The 11,002-nt window shown below is 37.3% G+C and overlaps 1 protein-coding gene across 1 annotated transcript; it reads left to right on the forward strand.

Annotated features, from left to right (window-relative positions):
* The first annotated feature begins 233 nt into the window (after nt 1-233).
* LOC143606866 (protein ALWAYS EARLY 3-like) lies at nt 234-10,236 on the forward strand. The gene is made up of 17 exons (XM_077082493.1): nt 234-326; nt 424-486; nt 623-700; nt 1,311-1,485; nt 1,632-1,828; nt 2,361-2,676; nt 3,066-3,143; nt 3,748-3,959; nt 4,453-4,509; nt 4,665-4,904; nt 4,988-5,166; nt 5,680-5,962; nt 6,045-6,263; nt 6,337-6,480; nt 8,703-8,870; nt 8,964-9,200; nt 9,986-10,236. The coding sequence occupies exons 1-17, from the start codon at nt 246-248 to the stop codon at nt 10,148-10,150; spliced, it is 2,892 nt and encodes a 963-aa protein (XP_076938608.1). The 5' UTR covers nt 234-245; the 3' UTR covers nt 10,151-10,236.
* Nucleotides 10,237-11,002: the final 766 nt, after the last annotated feature.

The following is an 11,002-nucleotide window of genomic DNA, read 5'->3' on the forward strand; positions in this document are numbered from 1 at the left end:
GCCGTGCATGCGTGTGTTGTGTTTGTTATTCAGTTAAATAGAATTTACAGTTTCCAGGAAGATCTCATGGAAGAAACACCAAGCGCTACTTGTACGGTAATGAAGCAAAGAAATACCAGCAAGTGAGTATATGTATATTCTTACTTTAATTATTTCTTTTTCTCTTGCTCATCTATCAGAATCATTATCAACTGTTAAACCGAGAACCAACATTATTTTATTTGCAGAAAAAGAAGTTGTCTGACATGCTGGGACCACACTGGAGCAACCAAGAGTTGGAGCATTTTTATGAAGCATATCGTAAGCACGGGAAACACTGGAAAAAGGTCACCTATGCTCCATTAAGTTTTCACTTGCCTTAATTGCTTTGTTTGTTACTTTGGAACTTGTTATGGCATCTACATACTATATGCATATATCTAGGTGGCTGCTGTACTCCAAAACCGCTCTGTGGAAATGGCCGAAGCTGTTTATTCTCTGAATAAAGTAATCACACACTCTTTTTGCGGCCAAACTGTTTCGTTTCTTTTTAACCTCCGCACGTGAATTTAATATGTTAAAAGAGCTACACATTCACTTCTTTTGTTAATTAGTATTATATGTTGACATTTGGAACCTTCAGGCATACTTATCTCTTCCAGAGGGCACAGCCTCTGTTGTGGGCTTTACTGCTATGATGACTGATTACTACAGCAACATGGTAAGATTTCAAATATGTTTATTGATGAATGTCTCCAATGTTTTTGCTGTTGGCACATATCCACCCCTTTCTTTTTGTTAAGGTTAAATGCAAACTGTGATAGCATCTAAGGTAACATACGTGCATTTTTCGCTAGTTTTTTCTTGTCGAACAATTTATTTTCACTGTAGACGCTCAACACAAAAAAAGCTAATTATATATTTTCTTTCTCTACATTATATATGTGTGTGTGTTCATAGGGGGGCAGATCACAGATGTGTAATTGATTGGAAGTTACTAATGATTGGAAGGGGTAAAAGAGGGAATTCACTTCTTTAGCCGACTCGTTCATCAAAGCCTAGTTCCCCCAATGTTTTTAAATTTGAATAACTTTTATATACTTTCAGGATTTTTAAAAGAGGATGATACCATTAAAGGCAGAATTTCATTCCCTTTAACTTGGTTACATACACAAACATATGTATGTATGCATGTATGTATTGAAAACAATTTGCTTTTAGAAAAGCATTACGCACTTTGTGTTCTATCTAACCTACCAACAATGTTCTATTAGGCAACTTGCTTGTCAAGTTGGACTAGCGGAGTTAATTTGTTAATTGTGATTTTTCAGGACGATAGGGATAGTGATCAAGAAAGGAATGATGGCGCTGGATCATCTCAGAAGCCTAAAAAACGCACGCAGCGCAAAGTTCATGACATTACATCTAAAGGTTCCCGGTTGCATCCGGAGGCTGTTCCAGCAGACTTTGGTTGCTTGTCATTATTAAAGAAGAAACGCTCTGCTGGTAAGTGATTTCTGAGATATCAGTATATCAAATAATCATAAATGGAATCACTTTATTGAGAATATTCATACATCTTTATTGCGTTTTTTTAATCATTTAAGTGGTTTACAGATACATTTTGAGATTGTTTTTTTTTTAACTTACAGGAACCCGGCCTTGTGTTGTTGGAAAACGGACCCCGCGTTTCCCTGTCTCACATTCATATGGAAATGTTAAGAAAGGTCTAAAACTGTGGGAAAATGATGATGAAGAGGTTGCTCACAGTATAGCAATGACACTGGCAGAGGCTTCTAGAAGATCTGGCAGCCTGATGTCATCGCCTAGTCATACTGCTGAAAGAATGGTAGGCACTTTATCTCAAATGACTAATGTTAACAGTATCAAGAAATATGAGACTTAAGTTTCAATCAGCTTTTTTAGATGCTTACATGAACTCATAAACGAACAAGGTTTTTTTGTTCTTTGTTCCTTTATGTGCATTCATTAAAAGTATAAAAGAACGGTTCACGAATGTAAATGAACGAACACAACTAAACACAGTGGAACGAACATAATTGAGCTAAATCCAGACTAAATGGTCATGTGCCTGTCAATTTAAATAATATACTAATGAATGTAAATGAACGAACATAAAACGTAAATAACAAACATAAATAAAAGTAAACGAACAAACGTTACAAACATAAATGCGTGAACGAGACATGTGCTCATGCTTTGTCACTTAAGTAAATGAACAAAAAGTTAAGTTCATATTGGTTCGTTTATTAAAAAAAACTTACATAAACAAACTTTTAGCCTAATTATCAGTTTGATATAAGGTTTATTCTCTTAAAACAAAATGAAATATGAGAGTGATTATTGATTTTCTGAAACAGTATGAAGAATCAGATGTGGGTAGCGGTTGGTTTGTTGATGATGATGACATTGAAGGTAGCATGGAAGCTGATAAGACAGAATTGTCTCGAGACAAGAATAAAGTAAAAGCTAAGGCTGGTTTTTTATTGCATGATAAAAAAGGAACACATGGGAGAAAAGTAAGAGTTCATAAAAAAGAAAATACACATTTAGATTACACACGAGAAGCCTGTAGTGGTACAGAAGGGCAGAATTTAGGTACTATACAAAGAAATTTTAATATTAAAGTTGCTGATGCAAGACCTTCAGGATCTTCTCATGTTTCCAAAAAAAGAGGTAACGAAGCTTGTATAATCCGTTCCAAATATACCTTTCATTTTTTTTTCTTTCAGTTCTATTAGTGTGATAGAATTCTGTTAAACACATAATGCAAAGTTATTATATCAATGGTCACCGTGGCATGCCCATATTGCAAGTATGGTTCTTAAGTTGATTTATAATAGTAAGGGAATTTTAGTCTTTCACATGCACTTAATTGGAAAAACTAACGCCTATTCATTCCAAGGACCATCCGCATTACACTTTAGAAATACTTGGGAGCATAATGTGATTTCTTAAACTTGAGGACCATAATTGCAATATGCACATACCACAGGGACCATCCAAGTGGTTTACTCTTAAACATACTTTAAGCTTCTGACAAATTCATCTTTGGTTCTTAGCAGGCGAAGATTCTGCCTTTGATGCACTGGAAACTTTGGCAAATTTGTCTTTGCTGATTTCTCCCGAAGCAAACGAAAATGGTAAGACATAGTCACATGGAAGTCAATTTGATTAATAGTCTTTCTTCTGTAACTTATCAAGCATGAATTGGATATATTTAAATTTTAACCTTCAGATGGTAATATTTTGCTTATCTTGAAGTTTGAACTCAGTTATTGCTGATCAAATTTTTATTAACTACATTATATATTTTTGTAAGCCCTGCTTGCGGTGCGCACATATGATGTATATATGTGTGAACCCTCGGGTGGGCAAAAGTGAAATTGCACTAATTTTGACGTTATTTTACTAATCTCGTGAAAATAACGTTAAAAGTGACGGACGGTTAATCAGGCATCATGTAGTGGCGTTGATAGCCGAAAGACAAGGGTACATGCACCGATCAGCCGGTGTCCCGATGATTGAGTGCTATGTGCCTTATGTCCAAGGCTTGATGCAAAACTACTATCGAGCCGGGGGTCTCACCGGAAGCAGCCTCTCTATCCTTATGGGGTAGAGGTAAGGCTGTCTACATCTTACCCTCCTCAGACCCTACCATAGCTTTGCTATTGGTGGGATATACTGAGTACGATGATGATGATGATGATGATGATGACATTATATATTTTTGTATACCTTATGAAGGAAAAGACGAACCTTTTGACAATTCTCGATTACTGCTAAATACGCCTGCAAATCGCCGGAGAGAGAAGCATAATGGGAAACAGCTAATATCTAGATCAGAGGCTGCTGATCACAAACTTCAGACATCTGCTAAAAACCTGGTTGACGGCACAAATGCTGCTTCTGAAACTAAGGTTCCTAGAAAGAGACAGAAGATCATGGCATTTAGTAGAGTAAGCCTGTACATGAAAATTTTATGTTGAGCTGGCACAATGGGTGGGCTGGGTAACGATTTAAAACGGGTAGTTGTCAAAATTGTTAAGAAATCATTTTATTTCAGTAAAAAAGATTTAAGGAGGTTTTTTTAAAAATTACGCTTTGGTACTTTGGACATATTACACCGCTTTCATGAAAATTTTATGTTGAGCTGGCAAAAAGGTTGGGCTGGGTAATCATTCAAAACCGGTAAGTGTTAAAATAGTTAAGAAATCATATTATTTCAGTAAAAAAGATTTGAGGTTTTTTTTATAAATATTACGCTTTGGATACTTTGGACATATTACACCGCTTTCCTCTATCTACTCTCTTTTAACTTACCCGTTTGACCTGACCTGTTTAGAGATAAAACACTTTATTATAGGGTAGGCATCACTACACATTATTTTTACTTTCGTGTAACTTATGGCATGATATATCTAAGTGATATTAATGTGATGCTTATATCAGGTTTCAAAAGCTGAAGCTTCTGTTGATACAACTCCCAGAGAGTCTGTTGAGGCTGAGGTATGCTTAAAGAATTCTGCATTTTAAAGAATTACTTGCTGATTTATTATATCTTGTGTATTTTACACTGCTTGATGGTTCGGGGCATCATGCAACTTTAATCCCAGCTTTTATTTGACACAACGATACGTTAACTCTCATTGATTGTATTGTAGGCTACTCATGCAGCACAATTGGTCAAAACTGGTGAACATGTTTCTTCTAGTCTTCACTCAAGAACAGAATTACATGTTTCTGATATCAAACCATGTAATACATGTACCAAATCCAGAAACAAGCGTAAAATGCACAAACCAAAGGCTCTTGAAGTTTCTAATTTATCTAATGTAGTTGTAGGCAAGTCAAAGTCAGACCTACACTTGCCTTCTCACAGTCAAAGAATAGACAAACTTAAGGTATTTTTCTGGCACTTTCTGTATTTGTATTAACTTAAGAAGGTTTGATCATGTTAGTTGACTTTGTGACATTCCATTTGCAGGGAGAGCTTTCTAATTGTCTATCAAATCCACTAATGCGAAGATGGTGTACATTTGAATGGTTTTATAGTGCAATAGATGAACCTTGGTTTGCCAAAAGGGAGTTTGTAGAGTACTTGTATCATGTTGGTTTAGGTCATGTTCCAGGATTAACCCGCGTTGAATGGGGCGTAATCAGAAGGTATCTGTGTTCATTAGTTTACGTTTTTTTAAGGCTGTTTGTTTATATATTTATTTAAATCTTTTGGTCCATTACAATTCTGTCTAATTTTATGAAAATAAAATATCACCCATTATAATTTAGTCTAGTTTTATTAATATTATAGGCTCAATAGATTGATGTTCACGTTTACTTCTAATTGGTGTTCACTCAGTTATGCTCGTTCATCTATGTTTAGTTATGCTTGTTTCTTTACGTTTATGAACTGCTCTGTTCATTTATACTGTTAGTGAACGAACATAAACAAACACGAACATTTTCATTGTCTATATGAACGAACAGACATAACCGGAGACGTTCATTATTTTTTTTAACAAACGAACAGAAACAAGATAATGCCTTTGCGTTTATAGGTTCGTGTTCGTTTGTTCGGTTAAAGTTAAACGAACTAACATGAACATTTCCCGTTCATGTTTGTTCGATTCATTTACACACCAATTTGTGAGGATATTTTATATAACATTGTTGTTGCAGTTCTCTTGGCAAGCGACGGAGGTTCTCGGGTCAATTTCTAAAGGAAGAAAAAGTCAAACTTAATCAGTTTCGGGATTCCGTGCGGACACATTATACTGAACTTTGTGCCGGTAGCCGAGACGGATTGCCAACCAATCTTGCAAGGCCATTATCTGTAGGGCAACGCGTGTTAGCTATTTATCCAAAAACAAGAGAGATCCATGATGGAACTATTCTGACCATAGATCATAACAGGTGTCACGTTCAGTCTCATCAACCCGATCTAGGTGCTGAAATAGTCATGGTAATTACTGCAACCCTTTTTCACCCCCTTGTTTTTTACATATATTAATTTGTCTTTGTTAAATTATCTCATTTGGTTTCAGGATACCGATTGCTTGCCATTAAATCCCTTTGAGAATTTGCCTGCATTATTGATGCCCAGAAAACCTGTCAACAAGTTCTTTGAGAGTTTAAACGAGGTCAAAGTCAATGGGTTGGGAAATGGACCAAGTGATACACTCTTAGATCATCATGCAAAATTCCAAGCAAAAGAAGCTGATGTTGAAGCAATTTCCGAGTTGACTCGCGCTCTTGACAAAAAGGTGGCTCTAGTTAATTTCTTTATATTCAGTAAACTTACATGCCAGATATTAATTAGACCCCTTGAATGTGCAGGAGGCTGTAGTTATCGAGTTAAGGCGAATGAATGATGATGTGCTGGAAAACCAAACTGTAGGTGATTATGCTCTAAAGGATTCAGATGCTTTCAAAAAGCAATATGCAGCTGTTCTTGTACGGTTAAATGATGCCAATGCTCAGGCAAGTTGATAGGAATCATGTTATAGTTTCTAGTCTAAATGTCATTTGTCTATTTTAGGAGGGGGTTAAGTGCAACTTATATTTTATAAATAGGTATCAATAGCCAATAGAGAGGAGAGTATGTTTTAGGTTTAAGATAGCATTGCCATGGCTCCCGTGTATGCGGTGAGAGAGGGCTAGGCCCGGGAATATCTTGTAATCTTTCTTTACGTTTATAATAAAATAACCGTTCTTCCTTTTTATCCTACATCTTCTCTAAATTCAAATATATAATCTATCAAACCCTATCATTGGTCCGACCTGCCTGTGACCTGCCGTTTTATTCCGTTCCATCATGGGAACCCTAATTCAAAGTTATCGATTAGATGCCCATGAGCTTCAAATCAAGCAATTACAGACTGATGTCACTGAAATCAAATCCACCTTGAAGTTATTGGAGGAGGATCGAGCTGAATCGGTGAAGTTTCGAAAGGTATTTTACGACTGGATGAAGCAACAGGAGAAGAGAATCGATGATGTTTCGTCGGGATTGGGGTTTTCCAGCGAGGTGTTATCTGGATCGGAATCTACATCTGGTCCTATTACTCCAATTTCTAGTTACACCAAAACTGAAAATCCGATCAACACTCCACATTCCGATGTGTTTGGCGCGGTTAATATGCAATCGATCAGTTCTTATTCTGGATCTTCGTCACATGTGGCTCAGGTAACTGTCGTCCTGCCCAGATCTGCCAAAAATTCAATTGACCAGGCCAAATCGGGGCTGATAGGTGATAACTGGGCTATATTGAATGATCTTCGGTGGCCTTTGGGCTCTGGTACAGGGGTGGGCCACGATGTGGAGCAAGTTGTTATGGGCCGATACTCTCCAGATCTGGATTTTTTTTGTGGGAACGTTCAACATATCGCTCTGTTTCTATCTTCCCCGTTGTCATCGGAAGCGGTTTTTCCAGCCGTGGAGGTTGCATCATTCGAGCCCTCACTACATCCTAATTCTTCGTTTCCTTCCTTAATCGATTCAGATGTGGATCCTGTTATTGCTCTACATCTTACCATCATTCTAAACCGCCTACTACACCACAATCAATTGATGTTTCCTCAATTGAATGCGTTATTTCCTTCATCAGAATATAAGGATTCGGGTTATGAACAAGTTACAATCAATTATGGCGCCCCTGTTACCAAATACGCTGCTCTTGTTCGAGTTCGACTCAAAACTCAGATTCAGATATTCGTTTTCGATCCTGGTCCGAATTCTATTAAGACGCCTTATTTTAGTCAAATTATTTGCATCTGTCATCGTGTTTATACCGTTTTGTTGGAGTTTGGTCTTTCGGTTTGGGGCAATAAACTTGTTTTTACTCAGATTCGGCACCATTTTGACCAACCTTTGGGGATTCAGTTTCGTGTTACACACAACCATAACTTGAAGGGGATGACAATGCAATGTGGCACTTTTGGAATTAATACTTTCCATGTTTACATGAGGCGCTCGTTATCTGTTTTACAATTTGTTCATGGAGAAGTTCGAGTGGAGTCGATGGGGGATGCACAATTTTCAGTTGGAAAATGGGTTTATTTGAAGCTCAAATCGCACCACCAACTCTCTGTTGCAAGTGGTATTCATCAAAAGTTGGCTGCTACAATTTTTGGTCCATTTCAGATTGTTGAGAAGTTGGCTGCTACATTTGTTGGTACTTCCTTTCCTACAAACCTATTTGGTATTCATTGGGGGTACAAAACTGCAATTCCTGTTGCGTTAATTGTTGGATCATATCAGTTGTGGGTGGTGCATGGGCAAGGTCGGCCACCAGACGACGCAGCCGATCCCAGTCTTGAGGACAAGACTGTTTTGAAGGGGAGAGTAATGCTAGGAATCATGTTATAGTTTCTAGTCTAAATGTCATTTGTCTATTTTAGGAGGGGGTTAAGTGCAACTTATATTTAATAAATAGGTATCAATAGCCAATAGAGAGGAGAGTATGTTTTAGGTTTAAGATGGCATTGCCATGGCTCCCGTGTATGCGGTGAGAGAGGGCTAGGCCTGGGAATATCTTGTAATCTTTCTTTATGTTTATAATAAAATAACCGTTCTTCCTTTTTATCCTACATCTTCTCTAAATTCAAATATATAATCTATCAAACCCTATCATAAGTGCACCACTATTTCTGTTGAACCGACCCATTTGCCTCATACTAAAAGTCAACTTTCTGTTTGTCAGGTTTCTTCTGCTTTGTTTCGGTTGAGACAACGCAATACGTATCAGCAAAACCAGCAGGTTAACTTGGAAAAGGCGGCTGCTGACACCCAAGAGTCAAAATATCAGGTGAATGAGATTGTTGGGATATCCCGAACCAGGGCTCGGACGATGGTGGATATAGCTATACAGGTTATTATATTTAACTTTTTAAAAAAAATTAATATTATATGGGAATGGATTCTAATGGTAATCTTGACTGAAATCTGAATAATAATGACATAGGCATTGTCATCACTGAGGCTGAATCCAACGGTTGAGATTGACAAAGCTGTTGATTACATGAATGATTTGCTTCCGTTGGATGATTCCTACATTTCTATTGCCTCCGGTCCACCTCATTCTAGTTTGTCATTGCATCAAAAGCTTGATTCAAATCCCATGATTCCATCAGATGGAAACAAAGCATCAGTCCCCTCTGATCTGATTACTCAGTGCGTTGCTACTCTCTTCATCATTCAGGTAAGACGATTGACATTATAGGTGCTATGTTACCACCCATTTACCTATAAATAGGTGTGTAAACGAGCCAAGCCAGTGCAGTACTACACTCAAGCTCGGCTCGTTTAACATACAGGAGCTCGAGTTAAGAGCTCGGCTGGTGTCGACCTCTATTTCTCGAGCTCAAGCTCAAGCTCAATTCCTGTTAACCTCAATTTTAAAGCTAACGTTTGATTATTATTTATTAGTTTATATAAATATATATTAAACATATTTACACAAGTTATAAAATTAATAAACTCATTTAGGCTCGTGAGCCATCTCGAGCTCGATAAGTGAAGCTTGGGCTCTGGCTTGTCTATTAAACAAACTTATATATAGGCTTGGGCTCGAGCTCGCTTAAGCTTGGTGTAATTCGGGTTGTTAAAGAGCCGATCTTGAGTAGTAGTTGACGAGCGGCTTGGCTCGTTTACACCCCTACTTATAAACGGGCTCGTTAGGGCCAAGTTTTTTCAATAACAGAGTAAATGGGTCAAAATAAACTTCAGATCTGTTTTGACATTTACTAAAACTAGAGAAAATGTGTTTTTGAGTCAACCCACTCGGGCGACTATTTCGACCTGTTCATTTATACACGGTTCAATTTGGGTCAAGTTTTATCTTTAACAGAGAAAACGGGTCAAAAATAAACCTCAGACCCGGTTTGACATGTACTAAAATGGAGAAGTGTTTCGGGTCAATCCAGTCAAGTGTTTGACCTGTGGTCTGAGTTGGAATCTAATATGTGGTGTCCATGAAAAATTCAGAAATGTACAGAAAGACAGTTTCCTCCAGCTGAAGTTGCAAGTATACTAGATTCTGCGGTTTCTAGTTTACAACCTTGCTCTGCCCAGAACCTGCAGGTGTACACCGAGATTCAAAAATGTATGGGGATTATCAAGAACCAGATTTTAGCGCTCGTACCCACCTGACCCAACTTTTCATCTTATGTAAATGCTCAATTTGACTCAAATGACTAGATTTCTGATTTTGGAAGCTATCTTTAACCTTTAGTTTGGAACATGCAGAAATACACAGTTTGTTATATTCTGTTAATATTTTCTAGACTCGTAGATGAAGGGATTTATAATCATCGAATACTATACCAAAAAAATTAGATTAGTTGTGATGCCTTATTTGAGATTTTTACTGATTATATTATTAAGATGTCCTTAGGTGTTTATGAAATCTAAATCCATGCATCAAGATAAATAATGAACAATCTTCTACTTTTTTTTTATTAAATAACAATTAATATTATAATAAAAGGTTCAAGTTACAATTATATTAATATTATAACAATTATTGTTATAATAACAATTTATATCGTTTAATGATGCACCTGTTCTCAGTTGATGAGTCTTGCCCGGTCTGTCGTAAAGCTTGTTTTAGATAATTTTGGTGAGCATGCTTGTGTGAACCTTACCAAGGTGTCCCCTCTTGTCAGGCTTAGAGACACCGTGTTTGTTGCTAGGCAAGTCGTGTTAAAGGCAGAATCAGGAAAAATTGCTAAACATGAGAAGACGTGTGATGAGAATCAACACGTCTTCATTTCTTTTGCTTTTGATACATTTGGGTCTCTTGCTCTTCATGCAGCTACGTTTTTGAAAAGAGTTCAGCGGGCGTGCACAGTAACTCAACGACACCGAAGGACGATAACTTTGTTTTCCGTAGGATCGGTTTTGTCATTCAAAAGGGGGGAGTGGCGCAGTTGGTTGCCCGCTTACCTGCCTCTCTATTGTAATTGGATCCTTTTTTTTTTATAATAATGAACTCAAAAAGCA

The sequence above is a fragment of the Bidens hawaiensis genome, unplaced genomic scaffold (genome assembly GCF_021521415.1).
Source record: "Bidens hawaiensis isolate Kalapana, Puna unplaced genomic scaffold, B.hawaiensis_p1.1 tig00077756_1, whole genome shotgun sequence".
Taxonomy (NCBI): Eukaryota; Viridiplantae; Streptophyta; class Magnoliopsida; order Asterales; family Asteraceae; genus Bidens; species Bidens hawaiensis.